Here is a 25,807-nt window from a genome sequence, read left to right as displayed (position 1 = left end):
GGGTTGTTATTTGTTATTTGTAAACTGGGTCACAGGAAGTGCTGCATGTAAACCTACTTGATGAGCGTCACACAGAACCAGTTCACACCTAAATGCACTTTGGCTGATGCGGATCGACGTCTTCTGGTCCAAGATTGTGGCGGAAACGTGCACGAGCACGTGATGGAGAAGACGTGACGAAGAACACGTGGAGAGAGAAGCCGGGTTGGTCTGTGAGGAGACGGCCCTTTTTGTGGGAATCACACAAACCACGATCATGTGACTGAAAACAAACATTGTTCTTTTTTAATGACAAACAGGATTTTGCTCCTCAGCCCTGTGGATTCTTTTTTTTTTTTTTTTTGGAATTGGCACAAGATACAGCTGCTGACAGATAAAGCGGTCAGGAGTGCAGCATCACAGGACACACACCTGGACACACACCTGGACACACACCTGGACAAACACCTGGAAACCGTCGAGGATGAGATATCAATAGACAATCGGGTCAATTCAAAGGAAAACGTGGTTCAAAGAGAATATGTACAATTCCAGACCGGATCACACAGGTGGACATGGGATCAGGGTTGGGAAGAGAGCGGCGAGGGTTCGGTATATCAGTACTTTTTGGATCCTTGGGTTGGACCCAGTGGGTGGGAGACTGAGTCCATCCCTTTGTTCTCCGGCCACCCGGCGGTACCCTTTGGTATCGGTGAGGACCGGACCTTCACCAGAGTAATCGTGGCACCGATAAGGTCGACACGAGCGTTCCCGTTCCAGCGGCTTCGTCCCGGAGAAAACCTCGCCGGTCCCACTCCAGGCTGGCGCCACCCTCCGATGAGGTGCAGGATTGAGGAGGTTCTGTCACATGCCGATTGTTCTTGACATCATAGTTCCACGGAAAAAGCAGCTTCAGATTAAAGTCCTCTTGTAGCCCGGCTCTGATCCGACCAGCGACCCGTATTTGAGACCCGGGCTGAACCGATCAGCCCCCGGGGACCAATTGTTGAGCTTTGGCCGGCCGACCCTACGTCTCTGTTGCTCCTATGCTAGTTAGTTGGGCTCACCGCCAGCCCCTCGTCCTCACCAGACTCCCCGCTCACGCGTACGTCTCGCCTGTTTTCAGCGCCACCAGCTCGGAGTCCTCGGTGTGGCGCCCGTTCAAATGTTCACTGTTACACTCGTGGTGATACATGAAGGTCGGCACCTCGGTGATGGAGGTGGCCGTGTAGGACGTGGAGCGCATGGAGCAGTGGTCCTTTCGCCTCTGACCCCACTGGGTCTTGTACTGCATCCACTGCCTCTTCAGAGCCGCCTGGACCTGGAGGACAAGGACAAACGGAGAATCTTATACGCAGCAGGAAACAAAAACAGATCTGGCCCCAGTAGCATCCACCATCACTGGTGTGGAACTGCTGCAAACCCTCCCTCTCGGAGAACATTTCTGGTCCAACTGGACTGTACGCTAATGCTAACTTAAAGGTGGGAGAGTTATTGGTTCTAACCAAACTCACCATCAGTGATGAAGTGATTATCCCAAACTTTTCTGTGAAATGATTGATTTACTCAAGACCCACTGATTCAAAGGCCAGATTATTGAACCTTTTACTAAAATAAACCGCTACCATCCGGTACGGCGCTAAAGCCTTTTCTTCTGTACCACCCTAATATAGTTTTAATTACTCAGGCACAATGACTTAATTATATAAATGTTGGCAGTAATTGTTATAATGAGAACAGGGGATTACAGCTTCCATGTGAAACATCTTGCTTGATGTCACAAATACAGCAGGAAGGCTGTTTGTCTCACTGACCTAACCTCACAATGAGGCCATGGAAGGAACAAGGCAGGTCTGTGCAGTTTGGCCTTGAAATTACCAAAAAAAAAAAAAAAACAGCCCCGGAAACAAGTGTCCTGATTACGGGATCTGAATAGGTCATTATACAGTCGCAACAAACAAGTGGCTCCCTCCATTGTGTGAGTTAGCCTGTTAGCTATTGCCCGACCCGGCACCAACCCTGGGGCGCTCCAAACTTTGAGAATAATGATATTCCATATTCTTGATGCTAATCAGGTAAGCTAAAAATAAAAATCTACTTCTTGTAAACAGGAACTGCAAGAGTTTGCTATTGATGCCCGGCTCTAGTTTACCCTTCAATCTGAGCGCACCTGTCAATCAAAGAGCCCCCAACACCAACAACACCACGAACCCAAGATCTGGACTTTAATACATAGTCTCTGTCTAAAAACACACCCAACGTGTCCAGTTCACCGTCGGCACAGCTGGAGGAACCGTTTCTGAGCCGTCTTATCGTCAGCAACAAGGGACTATTTTTGCTTCCTCTGTGACAGAAAAGCTCCCAAAATAGCATTTGCATGCTGACCTTTAGAAAAGGGCAACTGCTCCATCAGCGTTTCATCACAGGTGACGCTTACGAACCTTTCCTCCAAAATGACAGCTTACGTAAAACCGGACTAGCTTAGCCGAGCGTGATGACGACGGCGGAGCTCCCACACGTGCTAGCTTGCAACAAACAATACCAATGAAGCTGAGCTGAGTGACACCATCCCACAGCAGGTATGATGGCAGCAGGAATCAGGGGAGCCCGAACGGTCATCATCATCACGCAACCCCAGAATACCACCAGCAGCAGCCGGGAGAGCAGCTTCAGTAGCCTAATACTAGCCTAATGCTAGCTATGAGTGATTCAGATTTTGTTAGTGACCTCCTAGCAGATACATCTTTATCTACGAATCCACGCAACGGCAGGTAAATCTGTTGTGTCACGTTCGATCCTTAAAGAGGAAAAATAGCTTTTACCGATGCAAATAATGCGTTTGAATCATTGTGGACACTCGTCCACTAGAGGGAGCTGAAAAATACTGGCCTGTGAAGGAAAATTAAAGCTGGTGTTGGTGTTAAATGGCCTTCAGCTGTGTGTAAAACCAGTTCTTACCTCTCCGTTGAAGAAGCAGAATATCGTTGCCACCAGTAATCCCTCAAAAAGACAAGAAAAACACGTGAGGTTATTAGCGTGTTGCAGAGGGACGCGACGTATGAATCAGCTTCCTGTGAATCAATTCAGCGGCACGTTAGCGGTAAAAAGTGGCTGCAGAAGTGTCGCGCGCGTTTAAATGAGCAGTTGTTTACATCAGGCACTCGCACAAATGAAAGCACCAACACAAACGTTCCCAACTGGCCAGATCCGAACAGATCCGGCCCTGCGGGGAAGCTCGTTACCTGGATTCCTAATTCCTCTAACAGGAATTCATTACAGTTCCTTCCTGCTTCTTCGTTGACAGTGGAATTACGCTAGAATAGAGTTCCGAAGGGAACGTGTGTGGATTGATTGCGAGTACCTGGTAGTGCATGAGTATGTGCATGATGTACTCGTACACCTCCCCGGCGATGCGGTTCTCCGGCCTCCAGGGGAATATGACGAACTGTATTCCGAGCAGGGGCACCAGGATGAGGGTGGCTCTGACTGCCTTCATGTACATGTTGGACTCTGCTCGGTGAGTGTCCCTCAGCTTGGTCACCAGCACTCGGATGATGTTTAAGAGGAAAAAGAGGTTCACCTGAAGCAAAAAAACCCAATTATTGCTGTCCAACAAACACAACGCTTTATTTCCTTGAATTTCCCCCTCACTCACAAGAAGAGCTGCCACTATGGGGCCGTGCACGGCGTACAGCAGATGTGTCTCCACGCTCATCCAGCAGCTACAGAGGGGGAAAGAAATGTATCGGTGAGGCCGTCGGCCCTTCCAAAGAACACACACGAGGAAAACTATTCACGTGCGTGCGGCTGCATAACCGTCTCCAGTTTGCTAACAGATGTTTCTGGATCATTACTCACTTGTCGTCAAAATACTTTTTCCTCGCCACGGCGTGGATGGACGCAGGCACCAGAGGAAAACCTGGGGGCGGGGGAAGTGTCTGAGGTCATGAGTGAGTTCAGCTGAATTTATCTGCCGCTTAAGCAGCAGCGAAAGATGCTGGAATTTCATTTGGCGTCCCGGGGCGGAGCGCCGCGGCCTCGGGATCCAGTCACGTGTTCTTTACAGACTGATATTTACGCTCACCCCAGCCGAGGAGGTAGTACCAGTGCAGGTGCTGCTCCTCGGCGAACACGGCCACCACGATGAGCGTGTGCAGGTAGATGCCTTCGCACAGCATCCAGAAATAGTTGCAGCCCAGCATGTACATGTGGAAGAAATGCAGCACTTTACAGCCGACCTGCAGAGAGCGGGATCAGACGGAGACGCATCGGTTAGCGACAGCTCGCATCGTTCCAGCAGGAGACGCAGAAACGCGCACGTGCTCATGACAGATGAGTTCGTTTCTGCACGCCTAATGTGCCATCGTTAGCTAAGGCTGCGTTTTGCAGACAGAATGTTCTCCTTTCTTCATTTGACCCCCTCCGGAGACGCTCTTATCTTCTCTTTTCATTCCATTTTTGCTGCTTCGCCGGGGGCGTTAAGCTAAAGATCGGGTTCTTTGATTGAAGTAGTACTGTAGTTTATAAAGTCGATGGGTTTGATTTCGTGTTATTATGTAAATTGTGCGTGACTGTGGGGCTAATGTGAAAATTATGCATCCTGCTAACGACCGCTAACGGCTTTAGTCTCGACTGACAAGTGCATCAAATCTTTTCCAATAATCAACAACCAAAGTCATTAATGTTATTTTTTATCTTGCGTATTTCTACACACGTTTTAGTATTATTAAATAGAAAAATAGCAATCACTTCACGGTATTCTTCATAATAATTCAATATCACGAGGCAAGTAAAAAGCCTACCGGTGATTCCAAACCATTTATATTATGGATAGGAATTATGAATATCTTCCGTTTAAACCATCCTTACATATGCTTTCAACAGATGCAGGTATTCCACCTGGATCTGTCTTGGGCCCACTTACACCACCAGCATGTTCTAAGTTAAAATGTTAAATTTACACACTCCTGAGGATACAAACCAGGCATTGGACTCCAGAATCGAGCAGAAGTCTGCCATATAAACACGATACTATCCTCAAAAGCTGTTTTTTAAATGAGCTATTGATCATTTTATGTGTCATCTGGTATCTTTCATTAATCTAAAATGACAAAAATAAATCACTAATATGGCGGTTACTGGCGGTTTGATGTGTTTGTGTCCTGTTTTCAGCGTTAGCCACGGTGATGTGAGCACGTAGATGTTTCTGGTGTTTTGGGGATTCAGCCCCTCTGTGGACTCTGAGACAGAGCTCATTTTCTCAGTAATCTCCACAGCGGCCCATCTGGGCAGAAATCCGACTCTCGGGTCTTTGCCAACCGTACATTTCCCAACTTTTCCTACCAGACGTTTGTGAATCCTGGCTAATCGTGATTCTCAGAACGCTGACAAATGAAGGACGAGGAGCGTTGGTGACCACGGCCGCCACGCAGATTTGGCAAATGTGCGACGTGGCGAAGCGCCAGAATCCAAACCGAGGCCCTGGTGACCGAGACCCAACATCTGGACAGAGATCCAGCTGTAACCAGGAGGCTGCGTTCACCAACCCCGGCGTTCTATCACGAGATGTCCGATGCTGCCAGACTCAAATAGCAAGTTTGAGGTTAGAGAAACGTCTTGTATTTGACATTCACTTTACACATATTTTTAAATTCCACCTGATTGTGAATGTGACTGTAGAGTCCAATAAACCTGTGTTGATGTTTTGTCAACACCATGGCTACTGGCGAGCAAGGGCAGGATTTACGGTGCAGCTGGGCTGCTGTTTGGATCCAAACAGCCAGTAAATCTCTGCTCCCAGCTCGCTTCACTCTCTCTGTTTATCATCTTTATTTTACAATAAAATCAAATGCAATTGTTCGGCGCCTCTTGAATAAACACAGGTCAGGCGGTGCATCGGCAGGCGGGACAACCAGTGACTAACTGGGCAGCTCAAGGTGAGAGACCGTTTGAGGAGTTGGACAAACTGGTGGAGTTGTGGGGGAATTCCAACATGCCCTAGATATCAGTATGGGGGCCACACCCTGCCTAACGGGGCGCCCTGGAAATGGCTCGAACCACTACGTCAGCCTTCGCCTGACTTGGTCGCATTGGAGCTGTGGACAACTGTTGATGACCAATCAACTGGGCAACTGGACCAGAACTGATCTCCAGGACTGAACTCACCGGGTTCCTGCTCACCACCTCTGGATTGTTGACCACCGCCACCAGGTAAATGATGGTGAGTGCTGAATTTAGCACGTAGGAGCAGAAGAGGTTCTTGTGCAGGGTGATCCGTTGGCAGCTCAGACTCCTGTGGAGGAGCCACAGAAGCAGATATAGTTACAACATACTGACAATAATTCCTGCTTAAAATAACAACAGATGTAAAACAAATGTAAATAAAAATGTAAAAAATTGCTTCATCTCAGGTGGTAGATAATGCATTGTGGGTCCCAGGGTGTCAGGTTGGGGGGGGGGGGCTCATTACTGGCTGCCCACAGACTTCAGTGCAACGGAATCCTGACATGCAAATTGAAAGTAAATATTTGAGTAAAAGTGGTTCGCGTCTGCCCGTTTCAGTTGTGGTCTGTGCTGCGATTTTGGTGCTCAAACCACCTCCAAAAGTCCCTGAGGAGGAATTAAACCTCCGACAGACAAACACGCTGCAAATTTCTGTGCCAAAACCAACTGAGACAGGTTCGATCCAACGTTCGCCGTCACCTGTCTCAACGCTAGCCCGTGTTTTTCTAAAGCGGGCTGTTTTATGTCCACATCTGGATTCCATAAGACCTAATGATGTGTCTCACACTTAAGTCGTGGCTGAAAAAACGAAGAAATCGCCACCGATAACTGATTTACAGCCAGATGTTCACTCATCAGGACTTTGATCCTGATGAGTTGCGAGTGTCCGGCTGTATTTCTGGGATGTGCTGTTAGATTTATGTAGATCAAACTTTCCAACAAACTTGGGGGGTTCTTGCAACATTTCTCCTGGATCGACAGCGATGTTTTGGTGGGCGACGCCTTCACGGCGTTAAATTTAATGCGTTGAAATGCAACACTTGGGCGCAAGAGCACAAATGAAGCAACTTTAAATAAAAAACAAATCTTTCTGCCAGAAAAATGAAGCAATTTCTTCTCGTGCAGCATAATGTTCAACCACATTTCTTTAGGTGTTTTTCACTGTTGTGGAACCTTTTTTTAAGCAGCACAGGTGAGCAACATACAGCTACATGATGTAATATGGACTTGTTTTACACTCCCCCCCCCCCCCGACTTGGATTAAATGACATAAATAGGTAACAAGTCATCAAATTAGCATTGCAGAGCCACCTCGCGTGGCACTCATTTCTCTCTCTGCTGGTATAAATAGAGTTTAATCCTGAAAATTAGACATGCAAGCCAATAACAGAAGCTGCAGAGTGTGAAAAAGACACTGGGAAAATTAAAAAGATGCAAAAGAATTAAATATTCTACAAGATATCGAGTTGGCATGAAATTAGTCACACTTCTGGCGTGCGGTGTTCACACTCGGGTTGGCTAATTTGTGACAGCAGTTTTTTTTTAATCAAATCTCCAGTGTTTATTTAGCATTTTAGCTAAAGATTAAGCTGGAAATCTGATTTGATTATAAAGGGACAGACGTCAGCATCGCTCGTTTTCTGGCTCGGTGCGAATCATAAATCCCGACTTTCTGTCTGACGGAGCATCTTAATGACGTCAATGCCAGAAGGTACAAAATCCAAACCCAGGTCAGATTTGTCACCTGAAGTAGAAGAAGATTGCCAAAGAGATGAGCAGCGAGGCGATGGATAAAGCATGACCCACGATGGCCATGTAGAAGAGGATGTACGCTGACTGCAAAATAGCAAAACACACCGGCCCAGTTGGAGATAAGTGTCAGTAAAAGTGAACCAAATCACTATTGCTGCATGTTAAACAACAGATATTACAAGGAATGGGTCTGAAATATTCTGTGGTCTGCTGAGAAGAAGACATCTTGTAGAGGATAAAGCTGATGGAGTGGTGGATTAAAGCCCCCTGAGCCGTCAGAGAACTATTGAACAAAGATTTAGCCTTATTTCCCTTTGGGTTGAAACTGCTGAGGCGCTTTTCCTGAAGCCAGAAACGGAGTCAGCAGATATCAGGTTCCAGCAGAAACAGAGCGAGCGAATGAGTTCTGCTATCGATTGATCAGCTTCGATTCCTTCGGCTATTTTTTGCTGAGGATGACGTTCCCATTTAGGACGGCTCGTCGTATTTTTATTTGCGAGCGGGCACAGTCTGCTTGGCTTCGAAGCGCCTCTCCCGGTTCCAGAGTGCGAATGTGGGCTAAGAACTGAACTGGCTCTGCCGCTTCCCAAAACCAACAAATTAACTTTTCTTCCCTCCATCAATCAAAGGCGTGTTTGGGATGGAGACACAAATTCAAGGTTGCAACGCTTGTTTCTGGAAACGTAAATACCCTCTCGATCCAGGCAACCAGATGCTTCAGGTGAGGAGAAGCTCAAACATCCTGCAGGCTGCAGTAAATGTGCTTTTCCCAGATCTGTTTTCCGCCGCTCGCTTTAGTCCTCGCCCCCCGGCTACCCGCAGGACTGAGGACTCTGGTTTCCTGGTACGGTTCTCATTTGGGAACACTGAGAACACAAGCTGGGCGCCGTGGGGGGTGACGCAGGTGGCACCGCGAGGACACAACTGTCACAAAAGAGGACGAGGCTTCTCCGTCACCCCCTCAGACGCGCTGTAAACTGTGCCATTAAATCACAGCTCTAGGACTCTGGTGCGCCTTGAAACAGTTCAAACCGCCTGTTGGTGGATTTTATGGCGGAGAGAAAATAACATTTGATCATGCTGCTCGAGTGGAATACCTTCAGCTTTGCTTTAGTGTTTTCGTTGCAGAGCGTGTAATTGGACCAAGTCCTGTTGGTGTCGGGGTGGCGGAACCACTGACCGTCCTCTCCGCAATATTTAGTGGCCTTTTCTGAGAAGAGGAAAACAGCTGCTAAATACAGATTGTTGGTGTTTTGTTCACCTAAATTAGATGAAAAGCTTTTTGAGCAAAATCGCAACCTGTGGGGTCAAAGTCCACAAAGTAATTTGGGCAGTTTTGAGAGGCGTAGGTGGCCGCCGGCGTGTCGTCCCAGCACAACCATCCGTCCCAGTTGCGGCTGCAGTACGGAGCTACGGCGGAACAGAGTTAAACGTGGAGAACAGGAAGTCCGTGGGGGGGGGGGCTGTGCCTCTTCCTGCGCCTACCTGTCTTGTTGTACGGTGGCTGGCGGTTCATTTTCTCAAAGCATTTGTACTGGCTGTCCAGGATCTTCTTCCTGACCATTTCCTGCTCCTCCGGGTTCACCATGGGACTGACCGTGGCCTCGTCAGAAGGGTCCACCTCCAGGTCCGCCGAGAACTGCGCGGCTGCCTTCATTGAAGGCATCGACACAAAACCATGTGATTGCTTATATGAGGGGTGCCTCTGGACTGGTGTTCTTTCTATATGGTTTTGGTCTGATACTACTTGTTTTATCACAGTTTATTGCATATCTTGCTTTTTTACAAGGTTGCTGTGTTGCTTGGCTGCGTCGCTATTTTCAGAACTTAATAGTTTATTTATGCTTCACTGATCTCTGTCGCTCTTACATAGGTACATTCGATTCTCTGTTTGCTGAACCTGAAATCACATAATTTGAGGTTTCTCAGTAAAATATAATAACATTGCTACAACTGAGTAGTGTTGGTGAACTAAGATTGACCCCAAACAGACCAGGTTGGACTGGTGAAGCCGAGGAAGTCTACCTTCAACATCTCCTTGTTTGAGACGGAACAGAGAGAATAGTTGGTCCACATCCTGTTGGTCTCCGGATGGCGAAACCACTGGCTGTCTTCTCCACAGTATTTAGTGGCCTTTTCTGGAGATCAAAGCAGCAAAGCAGCCTGTCATCTCAAGCGCTGCGGTCCATCAGCTGGGCTACGTTAACGGTCCTTTGGCTGCAGCGCCCCTGCTCACCTGTTGGGTCGGTGTTGAAAAAATAATCGGGGCAGTTTTGAGAAGCGACGGTTCCCGCCTGGGTGTCGTCCCAGCACAACCAGCCGTCCCAGTTGCGGCTGCAGTACGAGCCTGCGGCAGCAGCAAAGCATGAGAACGTGTCGCACCAACAGAGTCCAACAAACAGCGTCAGCACCTGATTTGTTGCCGGAGGCCTCTCTGTTCATTTTGAGCAGACATTTGTATTCATTCTCAAGCAGCTTCAGTTTCTGAGGAAGAAAAATAGGAATAAATGAGGTTTAATCTGAATAATCTGATGTTCTTCAGGTAGACTGAGAGGGTTCCGCACGTGTTACCTTCAGTCGTTTCTCCTGGGTGCTTGCACAGAGGGTGTAGTTGGTCCAGATCCTGTTGGTCTCTGGGTGGCAAAACCACCGCCCGTCCTCTCCACAGAACTTGGTCGCCTTTCCTGAAACAAACCACCATCCAGGGACACTTTTGTCCCTGATTCTCATATATCTTCACCCGGTTGGGATGAGAGTTACTACTGATCACCGACAAGTAAACAACTTCCAGAAGTGATTATATGAGATCTGTTATAACTCAAACTCTTCACACAATCTGTTGATTCATCTGTTTAAAATAACCTACACTCACTTCGAGCAGCATAAACTTCCCTTCCTGGCATGGATCCTGGAAAAATGTTTATATTAGATTCTTGATAAATTTCAGTGTGACCTTGAGCAGCCTGGACCAGGACAGGACACTTTTTAATCATCCATACAGCAGCTAGCTGTTGTCTTGTTGTTTTTTTAGGTGGCATTGAAGGTTTTAATGTGTACATTTTATCAAATGCTTTGCTTAAATAAAGCCTTCATCACGATTTGAATGTTCATTTTCTGGAATACCTCAAGGCTACGTTCTTGGACCTGTAACATATACCGTCCATATAGTTGGAGGCATAACTGTTTTAAAAGAGATGCCATGTCGCAGATGTTTGACCTTCAACTTTTAAATTCAAAAACTTGTTTAGAACTCCTTTTTAGAACTTCCAACAACTCTCGATAACTGATAATAACTACTAAAAAGAGAATTCTTCTGAGTCTATACATGAGAGAAGTAACAGTCTTCTTGCATACCCGGTTGTTCAAACTCGCTGAAAAACTCTGGGCAGTTTTGGGAGGTGTAGGTTCCAGCCGGGGTGTCGTCCCAGCATAGCCAGCCATCCCAGTTACGGCCGCAGAACAGACCTGCGGCACAGATGCGTTCAAAACACGAACCGATCACGCTAAATTGACAACGTAGGGGCAGAAAACGGACCACCTGTCCCGTTGTACGGTGGATTTCTCTTCATTTTCTCATAGCACGTCTTTTCGTTTTCCAGGAGAAGCTCCACGATGGCGCCCTTTTCCCCCGTTTCCTCTGTGCGCGGCTCTGTCGGCGCATCCATCAACAACTGGAAAGTTTGACGGACGAAAAGCTGAACATACCATTGTGGCCTCCCGGAATCAGCGGACAATTTGAAGGTAATTAAATACCGTTAATGTGTGCCGCGAGGCTGGTTGGCAGGTGGAGCCAGTCTGGATCCAGTTCCCCAGACTGTCACAATATTTGGTCACTTTTTCTGCGAATAACATTGAAATCACAGGAGGCCATTTAGTTTTTCCAGAGAGACAATTTAACTTTGCACACATCATCAAAGACGATTTCGTGTATGCTCTGGAGAACGGAGGAAGAATGGCTCCTCATTATTCCTGTCTCCCCCCGACCTGCCCGGTGTTCTCAGGCAGCTCCTCAGCCTCGCCTCCCCCGCAGCCTGGGATCAGCAGCGTCAGGAGGGGTCCTTTTAGTCACAGGTTCTTCTGGAGGATCAGCCTCCTCTAAGAAAAACAGACCCTCTTCCCATTCATATCCTCTCTCCACATCCATCTTTTTAACTTCTCTGTCCGTTTTTGGAGATAGGCATCCCTCTGCTTCTCCTTTTCTCCCCGTCCATCATACGTTCGTTTGTCCTCTCCTTCACCTCCTCTCTTCCCAATTCTACATCTCTTAAATCACATTTGACCTGACCCTGGATACCATCACATACATGTTATTATACCGTTCATTCCTCATTACAGATATTTTTTGTCTTCTTCTTGTAGCCAAACTGTTAGTTTCACATAAAATGAAACTCATTTTTACTCACGAAGGTTAATCTGATTCAACTGCAGCAAAACACCATCAAAAGCAAAACGCCGATTAAGAGAAAAGCCTGCATGAAATCATCAACATTTTCTTTTAAAAGTGCCTCATCCCACTATTGATGCCCCAAAAGCCTCATCTGCCACAGCAGGAAACACAAAGAATGGAAAATATCTAATGGGCGCCCACATTTATGAGCATGTGAACATTAAATCAATAGTTCTGGGGTGATTATGATGGAGGATTAGGAAACTCTGTAGGCTCAGGAAGAAAATCATCAGTAGCTGCTGATCTCATGAGTGAATCATCACCTTTTGATGCATATCATACACCAATCCAATCCCAAATCCCTCTATAATCTCATAAATGTATTAATCTGCTCTTTCAGTATCTGCAGGTCTTAGATTAGATGATTTAACACGTCAAGAATCCTAATGAGGAACACAGAACCAGTCAAGTAAAACCCTCATAAAACACGACAGCCACGACCTTTGACTCCAGTGCACAGATGAGAAGGTCAATTCAAGAGCTGCTGCTGAGAATCATCAGTTCCTTTCCTTATCAGTGTGATGGGTCTTACCAGCAGAGTCCAGTTCAGGGTGGTCTGGGCAGGTTTTCGTGACGGATTCTCCAGCTGGCGTCTCTTCCCAACACAGGAAACCGTCCCAAAAATGTGCACAGAACATGCCTACGGAGGGGTAAAACAACAACCTAAAACAGTTTTACAGGGTTTTGTCTGCTTAAATTTGTGTGTCCATCAGAAAAACATTTTTTTAACATACAATATAATGTTCGTCTCTAAATGTGTGTGTGTGTGTATGTTCTCATACAAACTACATAGTGGGGACCATATGCAATTCATCTGCAAAGCGGGGACATTTTGGTTGGTCCTCACAAATTCAAAGGGGTTTAAGGGTCACAGTTTTCAAGCAAAGGTTAGATTAAGTTTAGAGTAAGTTTAGGATTACGTCAATGAGAGCATAAAGACATAATAACCCGTGTGTGTGTGTGTGTGTGTGTGTGTGTGTGTAGCTCTGGTAAACCGATATTTTAATTCAGCTTGCTGTTCCTTCTTACCAGTTCTGTTTCCTGGACGTTTGTTGGACATCTCATCACATTTCTTTTGACGCCATGTCAAACTCTGTCCAGGACTGAGCGATGGCTCTGACAGTGACTCAGTATCAGTCACCATCTAATGTGGAGGGGACAGCAGAGGGAAAGGACAGAAATTCAGCACTTAGACTGATGAGGACACAACATGAGCGTGTCTGTGGGTGTTTAGAAACCTGCCGAGCAACTGCACACTTGCTGCGGATTCTTTTGAATAAACTCTGATGAGCATTTTCCTCTTGGTGTATCTTCTGCCATTGTGTTGGCTCACAAAAGATGTTAGGCAGAAGAATTTCCCGGCAGAAATCTAATCTGCGCTCCATTGTTTGTATTTAGAGGTGAAAACAGGCTGCCTGCGTGAATGCTGATGTCGATAATACTGCTCACCAAGACATGAAGAGCTCATTTTGCTCATTATCTCACCGTTTATTTGGAAATGAATTCAAGCCTCTCCTGAGCAGCGAGCTCATGCTTTCACACTTTTCCTAATGCGTTTGGGTTTGGGAGCCTTGCCCGTGCAAGCTTGGGGAATCCTCATTAGCATCCACCCCCAACTGAAGAAAACCAGGTTGCCGAAGTCTCTTGTAGCAGTTTAGCAGCCGTACATATGATGTCACTCCAATCATCGAAGTAAATGACGTCATGCATACGACCACCAAGCCACCACCAGTATCAGAAGACGAGCTCAACCACTGACGGGGAAACTCGCTGCTCGTATGTTCATCAACGCGGACGAGCGACTTAACGAAGAGCTCGTGTTTGTCCAACATTTACGACACTTAACATCTAGCAGTAACTACTGCTAACCTACTGCACTGGTGCACCTAGCTGCCGTTTAAACTCCACCCCAATCAGAAAATCAACCAATTTTAGCCCTGAAATGAAGGTTTCCGTTGGTATGGAGTGCAAAAGAGCATAAACTGTATAGAAGCAGTCTGAATTCAACTTCTATGGTAGCATCAGAGCCTTTTGGTTGAACCTGTTGAGTGGGGTGAAGAAATGTGCATCGTCTGCATAAACCAGCATGCAACGTCGTTCACGACATTTGACTTCTTCGTTAAAACTAAAATCGCAGAGTCATTTGGTTGTCGGTGTCTCTGGAAAAGTCAAAATCCTGGAATACACACCAACACAGAATATATACGCTATAGAACAGGGGTGCTCATTCTGTCAATCGCGATCTACCGGTCGATCGCGGCGTGACATTAAAAAATATCAGCCTATCATTCATCCTGTCACTTGATTGACATACAGGGCAGCCAGTCAGAAGCGCTAAGTGATTCAGCGAATTACCTTTGATTTTAGGCCATCGCTAAAGCTTATGGTCATCAAAATGAATGAGGGAGCGGGACCAAGTAAGAGGACAAAAACATATCACTTTCATACGGAATGGGAGGTGGACTTTTTTTCACGATGTCATTTTCGAAGTGCGTTGAAGATTATTAAGTACATGAAGATTATTAAGTCCAAATACGTTCCACCATGACTGAACATTTGGAAGTGTCCTTGAGGCTGTCAGCAGCTACTGTCTGGACTGTGCGTCCCTGGCTGATTCAATTCAGTGCAAGTCATCAAAGTAAACTCTGACAATTACAAAAAAATGTTAATAGTTGATTATTATGTGTGTTTTGCAATATTGGCTCATTCGGTTATGCAAGGTACATCAACATACATTGTACACACAAAGAATCCTCAATGCATTTGAAAATAATTAGATGTTTTGCATTTTTGTGGTGGGTAGATCACATTGACTTGGTCATTTTGTAAGTAGCTCGCACGCTGAAAAAATGTGAGCACCCCTGCTATAGAACATTCGGGATTCGACGTGGCAACATTTCCTCTTACCATCAGGAGCAGCCAAAGGATGCAACTGTATCCCGCTGACTTCATGTCTGCTGCCCAGATGTCTAAAGATAGAAGACAAGGTAACGAGGCGTTAGAAAGGAAACGCAGTCCGAGAGCGTGAGGCCGGTCCCAGAGTGGGATTACAGAGCTGCAGGACAGAAGGAAGCGGTGAGATTCATCTGAAATGCAAAACATTGCAGCAGAAAGGCTGCAGTCGGTCGGCCGTGCTGCTCGGCTCGAGACGGACGGACAGAAACAGATGAGGGTCGTTAATCACGTGCTGATGCCTCCGCTCCTGCAGGACTTCAGCAGCACATGGGGTCAGTCCAGGAACTGTGCGGAGACGGGTTTAAAATTCATCCCAGGTCTCTCTGCAGGGTCCCTGTTGGAAACTCCATCACCCCCCCCCAGTCTGAACAGCTAGGACAGCCAAACAGCGTCCTCGATGGCCCCCGGGACGTCCTCGCTTTCAAACAAATGGACACGCGCGAGCAACTCCTACAAGTCAAGAATTTTAGTTGGATGGATCCTGTTAGTTTTGGCCTTCAGCTGCTTACTTAGAAAGTTTTCCATAAATCAACAGGGGTTCTGTCGGAATTCACCTCCGCTGCGGCTCTCAATACAGATCAAAGAGGAAAATCCAGGGAAATGATCCTTGAAAGGCCACAAAAATCTAGCAAATGTCACCCCGACGAATTGACACCATCACATTTCGAGCGTAGCAACTTCAGCGAGTCGGCTTTTCTTAACAAATCAGATGGGACTTGTAAAAACAGCTCCCATCTTGACATTTTCGAAGATGGAACGAAACCAAATAAAACCCAGTAAATTAGATCTGAAGGTAAATTTAGCTTGGTGGAACCGACATTGACAAACACGACATTAAATGGATTTTTATTCTTCTTCTTCTTCTATTCTATTGCATCCAGGATTCAGCATTTTTAATTTAACCCAACCCTGAAAGTTTCTAATGTGGGAAAGTCAAAACTACTATAAAGATTTTGTGGGTTCTGCAGGAAGGAGAAACCTGCTGAGAGTTTTATAGGCTTCCATAAAACTCACCACGTACATCTGCACGTGCGAGGCGAAGCTAAGCTACAGGAATAGCCTCACCGTGAGTGCGTGACAGGAGTGCCTATTCTTATAACGCGAGGATGATAGAGATAAGTGAACAGACAACTGTTGGATGAATCTCCATTTTTTTCAGCCTTTTAGCCTTTAGCGCTACGTTGCGAAATCCAGCGCCGGCGAAGACACTTTCATCCCATCAATAATAAATCTGCGGCCGCATTTCTGTTTTTAATCTCTGCAAAAATGTGCGACATGTTCCTCGTTTTACCTCCCGGCTGTATTTGAGCCTTGGCTCCATCAGCTCTCTAAACATAGCTCTGGCGGCGGTTTGGAGGCCATTAGGTTGAACATGCTATGTCCTGTGTGTCGCTCATTACAGAGACCAGACCGCCTGCTGAGAGGACACGGAAAAGCACTCACGGGCTTCGGGGAGTGTGTACGGCCGCATGATGCAAATGCTATTTAGCATTGATGCAGCGCGAGGTGGTCGCAGCGCCAACAGAACTGGCAACCCCGGCACTTTGCAACACAAAAGGGGCGAATTTTAAAAATGGCTCCGGAATCCAGGAGCTGGAGTTAAAGTGATGGGCATCATTTCTTATTCTGCACGTGGTTCACACAAAAACTGAAATTTCCTTTAGTCTCGGGCTCTCTTTGATCCTCAACCTCCATAAAAATGGATTCTGTCTAATGCTGCAGATTCGATGCACTCGGTTCCATGCCTTCCTCTGCTATTTTCTGCTTTTTGCTGGTTCTTTGCGGTGCTCTCGGCGTTTGGTCCTCCTAACATCACCCTGACAGCAGCCGAGAAAGCCCAACACCTCTTTATCCCTCCGGCCCTGAGCAGGAAGCGGCAGGGCGAAAGCACACATTTCTGCCGGAGCAGTAACACAGATGCCTTTCTCCAAACTTTGGACACATCGACCCTCATCACGGACGTTACGCGTCCTGCTAATGCAGGCTGGATGCTCTGCAGGCCCTGATAGCTGCTGCTCACTCATGATGGTTATTAACTCCAGGTGACGGTGGGAGCTGAAATACAGGCGGGGGGGGTGATAGCAGTGCTGCATAGTTTGCATTCTTATTGCCGTTTCAGGCTAAAACGTGCAGTCTGCACGGAAATAACTGAAATTGAGTAAATCGTGGCTCAGAAAAAGCATCATAACCATGGGAAACAGCAGCCCGATGCAGCTTATTACGCATCTTAAAACACAGCGTCTCCATGTAACGTTGCATGTTAAAGCCAGAGGTCTGAGGTGCCGCTCATTTTCTATTATATTCTAAACAACATTAACAAAATCACTGCACTGCCTCAAAGGCTTCCACGCTTTTCTTCCGTTTTTTTTTTCTGCCTCGCATTTGCAGCCGACGCCGTGTTTGATGTGACGCCGGGTGACTTTTCTCTTCCATTTTTGTCTGTCGCATGCTTGCCAGCGTCTCCAATTAAGGGAAAAGCCGTTTGTTGCCTTGCTTGAATTCACCCCACCCAGACACGTGTTCTCATTTCCTTTCTGTTCTTTTCTCCCCGTTCGACAACAGAACTCGAGCTCTTTTCATCTGTTTCCCTTCTCACCTTGTTTCTCCATCTGACTCTCATCCAGCTTTTTAAAAAAAAAATGAATTTCAAGTCTTTCATTCAGAATTTCTTGACATAAAAAGCAGATTTTTCAGTCCTTCAGTGCATCTTTTCTTTGTCAAGGTTCTCCTCCTTTGACACCATTCAGAACATTATTTCTAGTCATTTACACTATTTATTGCGAAATAATTGAATATTGGATGCAACAAAACAGAAATAAATTACTATAATTTAAAAATCTACTTTTATACCTTCTATGACTGTCAAAACCCCCATTTTTATCACGGTAACATTTATATTTGTGAATTTCAGTTTTACCAAACTAAATTCACATGATCTGAACTAACGTGTGGCACCTCTGTATTTTTTGACAATCTTTGATATTCCAGGCTTGAAATTGACATCTGTAAAAATGGATGTTTTTTTTAAAATTATTATTATCTATCTAAACGGACGTCTGAGTGAAATATTACTGATTTAATCTCCGGTCTTTGTGTCTGAGTTAATACACTGGCAGCCTCTGAGCTGTGGAACGAAACAATGACACTCATCAGTCAGCGCGATCGTGCGGCTGACGTCTGTGAACAGAATAATCACGAGCTCTGCGTCGATTTCCTTTGTCGCTTTAGTGATTGCACACTGGTGAACGGAGCCGATCGAAAGCGCCTTTAAAAAGGCTTGAAACAACTGTGTTCCTCCACCGATGGACCGGCGAGGCCCGATTTACCTTCCAACCAGCAGCGAGCGCCACGGCCGGCGGAAGATCAAACGCCTTTTGGAAGGAGGGGGACTCATTTCCAATGACAGGTGAACTTATTAAAATACATCCTCAAAGACTGGGCTGAGTGGTCGTTTATATCCAGCAGCATCGTGCGGACGTCTGGCAGCTTCCTCATTATCTGACTCGTTTTAGGCTCTTTACTCTGCCAACGAGGTGATTAGAACCCTCCGGTGGATGGAGGTCCCCTCAGCTCTCCTTCCAAAGCTCTCGCCCCTTTGGAGCGCTGGTGTCAGATCCTCGCCGTTGTGTCGGAGATGAAGCGTGAGGAGCAATTCCGAGTTCTCCGTGTTCAGACCAGCCCCTCTGGACCAAAAGGCTCGGAGTAAAACCTGGATTCACCGTGGACGGGTTTAAATCCCCAACGCGGGGGAATTGATGGATCATTGTGTCTGAAAACGAACAGGTCGACATTAAGATATTTACACGTGCTTCATCTGCACATCTGCATCCAAACCCAGGCGGATTCTGCTCTGGCCCGTTCCCCAATCCTCCATTAAGCTTCACTGAAATCTACCCAACACTTTTGCACAATGCTGGCAGCAGTGAACGACGCGCCGTCCCAAAAACACGATGTCCTCGGTGTGGCAGCAACAAACACCCATTACCAGTATTCTGCACAACAAAAACCCAATAAAGGATGAGAGGGAGAATTCAATAGCAGGATTTAGAACGTTTTCATCAACAATGGTTCCGTATTGTGAGAGTTGTGGAGCAGATGAAGCTGCAGAGTCGGTGAAAACAATGTTGTTTATCGGCTGATAGGGGTCGTTGTTTATGGCTCGGTTAAACTGAATTACAACCAAATGTAACCACAAGGGCCATGTTTGACCCAGAAAAGGTTCTACGTGTTCTTTGGAGCAGGACTTCGCTCATTATGCTCGAGTTAATCCAAATTTCTTTCACTCGCGTCTCACCCGCCTCTCTTTCTGCCTGTTTTCTTCGCCGCCTGGCTGCTCCTCAAGGTTACAGTCACGGTGGTCTTTGAATGGATCCGCCACCTCCGCGGCCACGAAGCCAAACGATCGAGAGCGCGGCCGCCGTCGGCGCGTTAAACTGTCTTTATCTCGGGGAAATTCACGCGGATCAATAAAACATAGAACAGAAACGCAGATGGTCAAGTTCTTGTTTTTCCCTTTCATGGCTTTTCCATAAAAATGAGCCTTAAACGAGTCTTTTATAAACATTCACCAGGTTGTTAAAATAAAGCTGCAAAACCATCACATTAAACCTCCCTAAAATTCCCTTTTAGGCTACAGTAATGAATGCACAACCTGATTGTTTGAAGGTTACAAATATCAGCTCTTCTCTGCTGTTTCAGGGGATCGTTTGTTCACACGGTCCCTTACTCCGATCCTCCCACAATAAGAGAAGATACTAATCAAATGTTAAACTCTAACAGAAGAAAACACACAAAGCTGCCGCACAATTAATCCCATCTGCATATCCGTGCCTAATTTGCACAATTGTCGCAGCGTCCCCGAGGGTTATGGCCGAGGAGGCGTAGGCTAAATACGTAATTTCATGCTTTGCTTTGTCTCCACAGTTAAAGTCCTGAAGTGACGGAAAGCTCTTCTTCTTTTTAAAGTAAATATGCTCCGACTTTACTTTCAGCCTGACCGTCAGCTGCTCAAACATCAGCTAAACTGGGAGCTAATTTCACAGGGGAAAGTTCTCCTCTCTGACAATATTTTCTCCACACCCCCCCACAGGCCAAGATCGCATTGCATCTGCTGGCTAACCGATGACATTTAGATGGTGCGCTCTCCCAGAAGAGGAGGGAGCAGAGGACAGATGGTGAACGAGGTAAGCGACCTCTGCCAGGATCCAACAGGCCCGGTGTGGAGAGACACACAAAATCACTGAGTTACTGAGAGATCGGGGAGGGAAGTTTGAGGCCCAGAGCCTTTTCCACCTTAATGCCTGCTGTGATATCCAAACTGCTTCATGATTTCTTGCTAATGCGCCACATTTTTGTTTGGGCCTGCAGTGGGAAGTGCTTATTTATCCCATATTACCCTATTTTAGGCGCAGAGATGTTGTTAGCGATAGCATGGCCCATCCTATCATGGACAGTCCCTCCCACCCCCTCCATAACACAGTGGACAAACTGAGGAGCAGCTTCAGCAGCAGACTCCTGCAGCCTCGCTGCTCTAAGGAACGCTACAGGAAGTCATTCCTGCCGTCCGCTATCATAACTCATCCAAACCCAGCCAATAACAATAACTGTGTAATGCTCGTGTTGTAAATTTTTTTCTATTTTATTCTATATTTATGTATATATGCTTATAATGCTTATAATATGTATATATTATATTATGTGTGTGTGTGTGTATATGTGTATATATATATATATATATATATATATATATATGCTGTATATATATATATATATATATATATATATATATGCTGTATATATGCTTATAACATTCTAATCTTATCTGTATTTATTTTTTCTGTCTCTTTACTCTGTATACGCTGCTACTCTAATTCAATTTCCCCATGGGGATGAATAAAGTTCATCTTAATCTTAATCTTAATCTTAAATGCAATTTTGCAAATATCTAAACCAGAGCGTCTTTAAGTATTCGCTAGGGCTTTGTTTCCTAGTGCCAGCCACGATAGGCTTCTTCTAGGTGGGTGGATGAATGGATGAAGGTGACTGTAGACCCCCAATCCTACTGCTGACAGGCTTCTCAGGATGAGCCCTCCACAAACCCCCATTGCTTGATAAATCTAGTCTGACTGGATCAAAGAACAAAAAGGTGGAACAAGAATTTGTGCTCCAGCGTAGCCGGGTGCAGCTTGTCCAAGCATTAGTGGAGAAGAGGTGCTGCAGTTTCAGACCCAGAGATCAAACTCTTCTGGCAGGAAGATCTCTTTCAAAGATAAAGTGGAGCTCTGAGGATGAGACAAGGAGGGGGGGGGGGGACATCCAACCTGGTCCTGATCCACACGTCTTAAATAAGATGGCTCCAAAGGAAAGAGATTTATTCCGATGGAAAACATGGCCCGGGTGAAAGGCATATTATTATTGATGATAAATGAGGGCAGGAGGGGGAAAAATGAAGCGCTTGTCAGAAATGGCTCCATTAGAGCCCAGCAGAGGTGGACGAGGTTCTGTGTTCCTGTCTCATCCAGACAGGAAACACGCGGATCCCTCAAAGAGTTCTGACAGGCACCGTCCCTCAACTATGGTTTCCATGTTGGAAAAACCTTTGGGATATTAAAATATGTTTCTAAGAAATCCTGTAATCCGTTCTCTAAATCAACAAACGCTTCCCCTCCACACAAAACCTGTTATTGTACTGCAGGTTTGCCATTATTGATACTAGGACCAGCAGCAGAACAGGCCAAAGTGTCAGGATCGGCCTCAGAAGTGTGCTGATGGATGACTGCAGGGTGAAGGCACGCTGACATGCTGTTGGCTCAGAAACATTCAGAATCTGGAGGGGGGGGGGGGGGGGGGGGCGAAAAGTTGACAATTTTACAACATTAAAGGCCAGAAACTTCTGCAGAAATTCTGGTTTGCAGAATTTAATCACCAAAAGTAACCTACAACTATTAATTGTTCCCAAATATATTGTATAGTGGAACAACCCCCCCCCCCCCTTTCTAGCGTCTGTATATCACATTAATAGCACTTGAGTGTCCTCTGCTTGGCGTTTTCTTCCTTCCTGCCCTTATTTCCAGAGCATCAGCAAATACTCCCCAGGCTGCCATCATGTCCACCACAACGAGACGGAAATTAATTTCAGCCCGTAGATTTTAAGCGCTTCAAAGACGGCCCGTGGGATCATTTTTATTAGCGGCGTTAGCTGAGCTAGCCTTCGGACGGTGTTTCGGATGGAGTTTCTTCTCTCACACACGGACACACACACGGACAAATATTCAGAGGTGAGCAGAGTCCCATTTCCCCTCCATCTGACACATTACCATTACCTGTGGCAACCATTTACAGCCCCGAATGAGGCCGGACAGAAAAGTAGGCTGAAAATTGCCCCACTATTAACTAATCGTGGCACGGGTGTACACTGATGCATTTGGTGTTTGGAACACAGTTGGCTATAATGATCCATTAGCACGATCTGGATTAAGTTGGAAGACGCGTCCCGTCATGTGGCTAAACTTTGATGTCGCGCGCCAGCGCTCGCCCATGTGACCTCGATTTTCTGCCCAGAAACGGGGAAGAAAAGGCTGAAAGTGCGGACGTCGACGGCGTGTTCTTAATTATGACCCTGAGTCTCAAAAACATTCAAATCTCCCATCCGTCATAGAGACAACCTGGCAAGAAACAACACACCTGGGAAATGAAGCAAGAGAAGCACACTTGTTTGGCAGAGGGAGACATTAGAGCACAATAAACAATAGCATTAGCTTTGCTATTGTCAGTTATGCAGATGGCTGTTTTTCACTATTGTCATCTGTTGATTTTATTTTCAGTCTTTTTCTTCCTATTTATTCTTATGTTATATTCTTATGTATGTTTTCCTGTCTCACAGGAATATATATATATATTTGTGTGTATGTGTGTGTGTGTGTGTGTGTGCAGCCGTGAGAACCATTTGCGCCTTTATTACAGGACTTTTTCTATTATTACATTATTACGCAGTATGTTGTTGATCATATAGAGGAAGTGAGATGTCAGAAAAGTGGTGGTTATTCCAGAAGATTAACAGGTTCATAAAGAGAGCTGCCTTTACGCTTTATACCTGGCAGGTGAGCGGGAGGCTGGGGTGACACGCACAGACAGAGATTATTCCTGGAGATGTTGTTTCTTTTTTGGGGATGGAAAAACTCAGACGGATCCCAGAATTTGTGGATCAGCAATCTATGTAGAGAACTGGATTCAGAGAGAAGAAAACCCCTGCTGGCCAAATTGTGGTACTGCAAGGATGGCGTCGGTCACGCGTTTGCTTTGGGCTCAAAAGGCAAACATGGTGAAAGAGTCACCTATAACTCATCAACTAAATGCTTTGTCGATACATAAAGATGCTAGTAAGGATTTTTAAACTACCTACATTTAAGTCATTATGTTCCAATTTTTTTAGCTGCCTTCTGTTGTATTATTCTCAGATCAGAGCAACTCGGGAGCCAGCTCGGGGGGCAAATAGAAAAGGGGCATTAGTCCACTATTGGCTTCTCTACATCGGCTCCTGGTAAAATGTATCGTAGACGTTAAAATCCTCCTCTTCACATATACGGTTGTTCATGGTCCGTCTGGTCAGTGTCATTGTTTAAAACTAGACAAAACCTTCCTTTTTGATGAGGCTCATTATTTAGGAGAACTTGCCCTCAATTACGCCGCTATAGGCTCAGAGGCACCTGCACCTCTCCCTCTTTCTCTAAAAAGCTCCATGTGAGGACATCTGGGGATGCACCTGGGCCCGTGGACTTCTTTTTTATTACCTGTGATTCCTTCATCCATGGACAGATCACACACGACCTCCTAAATGGAGCCCTGTTGCTAGGAGGTGAGCGTGCTAAGCAGTGCACCACCTCAGGAAGTGTCTAACACACGTCAAGTGGATCGATTCAAAGAGCCGCAGCCCTTTTTAAAACGAGTTAATTACAGTCACGAGCACATGACTTGTGACTTCGACCTGCTTTTAGCACAAATGTGCATTTGTTCCCACGCTCCTGCAGCTTTTTATTGGTGTGATATTTTAGTCGTCCTTTGATGAGGTCCGTTAAAATTGTGTGAATGAGATCAAATCAGCACGGCATCGGGGGGATCAACGGACAGATACTGTACACAAACCCAATTAGCAGACTCCTTTTGCCCTACATCGCCAACTGTTAAATTGATGAGCATTTGCACAGACACACTGCATCTGAGGATGATGGGAAAGCAATTAAAGCAGTATTTTGTGGCTGGAAGCCGAAAGGAATTAACACCGATTTTCTCCCGGCCGCGGCGTCCTAGCGTGCTTTGCTGCGTCAGGGCACGTACGAGTGATACAAGCTGCAAAGCAGTAAGAGAAAGGGGCCCTATGATTAGGAGCCTTAGGACACTTGGGATGCTATCACAAAGGCTCTCACGACCCTTTAACACCCAGAGGGGCGAGAAGGGTGGAAATTGAAAAAGGCAGAGGGGGTAAAAAGGGGAATGAAGGGAAAAGCGATGCAACACGGCGTTGCGACGCATTAAAGGAGGGACAGATAGAGAGCTTTTCAAGAACACTGTAGTTACGTAACAACTCGCTCCGTCTCCACACGAGAAGCCCCTGAAGTCTCGTTCTGAAGCCCCACTCAAATATTCAGGAAACTCAACCAAAACCTTTCGCCTGCTCTGATTCTGAAGAACCAACGAGAAGGACGATCCTCAGGGGGAAAAGGACAAAATTTTGTGCAAGACTTTTTAAATAATGATATTCCAATTGTTGTTTTTTCCTCGTGTGGCTGTTTCTTACGCTGGATTATATTCAGACGATAGATTCCAGAGGTTAGCGTCAACAGATTTGGACGACCGCAGACCTCCGTACGCAGACGATGTGAACGTGTACGTTTGCGCCACAAACTCTGGATTTGCAGAACATCTGGATTTTCTGGAAATTGCAAGTGGCGCAATGAAATGGGATGTTTCTTAAAAAGAGGAGCGAAGCTGAAAAATCCCGTGGAAGGTGGGCGCAATGTCCCCTCCCGGGTTACGCTCATCAACGACGGGATCCTTAAATGGGCGATGGCGGCACGAAAGTGGAAAGAGCTGCGACGACGATAAAGATCCAAGTGAATAAGAAAATCAATGAGCCGCCTGGCAGTCCGGGGACATCGTAATAGGGATTAACCGTGTCTCAGAGCACACAGAGCGGCCTTTGGAAGAAAACGTAACGTTAACTAATTACCGCCGAGCTATCTCGTAGCCCCCTCGGGACAGAGGCTCATTCAGCAGAAGCTGATCTGTCACTCATCCACTAGATTTGTGTGTGGGCCATGAAATTGAGTCGTCTTCTCCCTTGTGTTAAAAATAAAAAGCAATTTTCAACCCTTTTAATCAAAGGGAATCTTCAGCCGCACCTTTGTGTTTAATGTGCGAACAGCCTGAAATCAAATATTAATGCAGAAGGACGAGATGGCTCCGGGTTAGGAGGACGTGATGAGCGTATACAGTAATAGAGGAACGGAGTTGGAGAAGATCGATGTGCTTCTCATATCTCCTATCTAAAATGTCGTATCCAACAAAGGGAGGCCGATGGATCCGTTTGCTCTGATTGGTGGTCTCAGAGGCCGAGGAAGAGAAGGCTAATAAATCTGGCGAATCTGGCTACAACCGTCCTGATCAGGCGGACTC

At 46.1% G+C, this 25,807-nt stretch overlaps 1 protein-coding gene and 1 non-coding gene across 5 annotated transcripts in view; both read right to left on the bottom strand.

Annotated features, from left to right (window-relative positions):
• Positions 1–259: 259 nt before the first annotated feature.
• The window catches only part of calcr (calcitonin receptor), a 30,066-nt gene continuing 4,518 nt past the window's right edge, over positions 260–25,807 (bottom strand). For 2 of the 4 annotated variants that reach the window (XM_029844508.1, XM_029844507.1), the window contains 21 exons: positions 15,089–15,150; positions 13,211–13,325; positions 12,714–12,821; positions 11,488–11,573; positions 11,270–11,405; positions 11,089–11,199; positions 10,306–10,418; positions 10,146–10,218; positions 9,971–10,081; positions 9,760–9,872; positions 9,220–9,385; positions 9,034–9,144; positions 8,832–8,944; positions 7,727–7,818; positions 6,145–6,271; positions 4,064–4,217; positions 3,838–3,898; positions 3,635–3,701; positions 3,341–3,559; positions 2,938–2,979; positions 260–1,300 (listed from right to left, as the gene is read on the bottom strand). In XM_029844508.1, the coding sequence (XP_029700368.1) occupies positions 1,079–1,300; positions 2,938–2,979; positions 3,341–3,559; positions 3,635–3,701; positions 3,838–3,898; positions 4,064–4,217; positions 6,145–6,271; positions 7,727–7,818; positions 8,832–8,944; positions 9,034–9,144; positions 9,220–9,385; positions 9,760–9,872; positions 9,971–10,081; positions 10,146–10,218; positions 10,306–10,418; positions 11,089–11,199; positions 11,270–11,405; positions 11,488–11,573; positions 12,714–12,821; positions 13,211–13,325; positions 15,089–15,133 (2,385 nt within the window). In that variant the 5' untranslated portion in view covers positions 15,134–15,150 and the 3' untranslated portion in view covers positions 260–1,078. 4 annotated transcript variants of the gene reach the window in all.
• Positions 13,821–13,922, bottom strand: mir489 (microRNA mir-489). Its single transcript, NR_105300.1, has one exon. It is a non-coding gene; the product is annotated as a microRNA mir-489 (primary transcript).

This window comes from Takifugu rubripes, chromosome 12 (genome assembly GCF_901000725.2).
Source record: "Takifugu rubripes chromosome 12, fTakRub1.2, whole genome shotgun sequence".
NCBI lineage: Eukaryota > Metazoa > Chordata > Actinopteri > Tetraodontiformes > Tetraodontidae > Takifugu > Takifugu rubripes.
The sequence above is the reverse complement of the archived record's forward strand: the minus strand, read 5'-3'. Positions and strand labels throughout refer to the sequence as shown.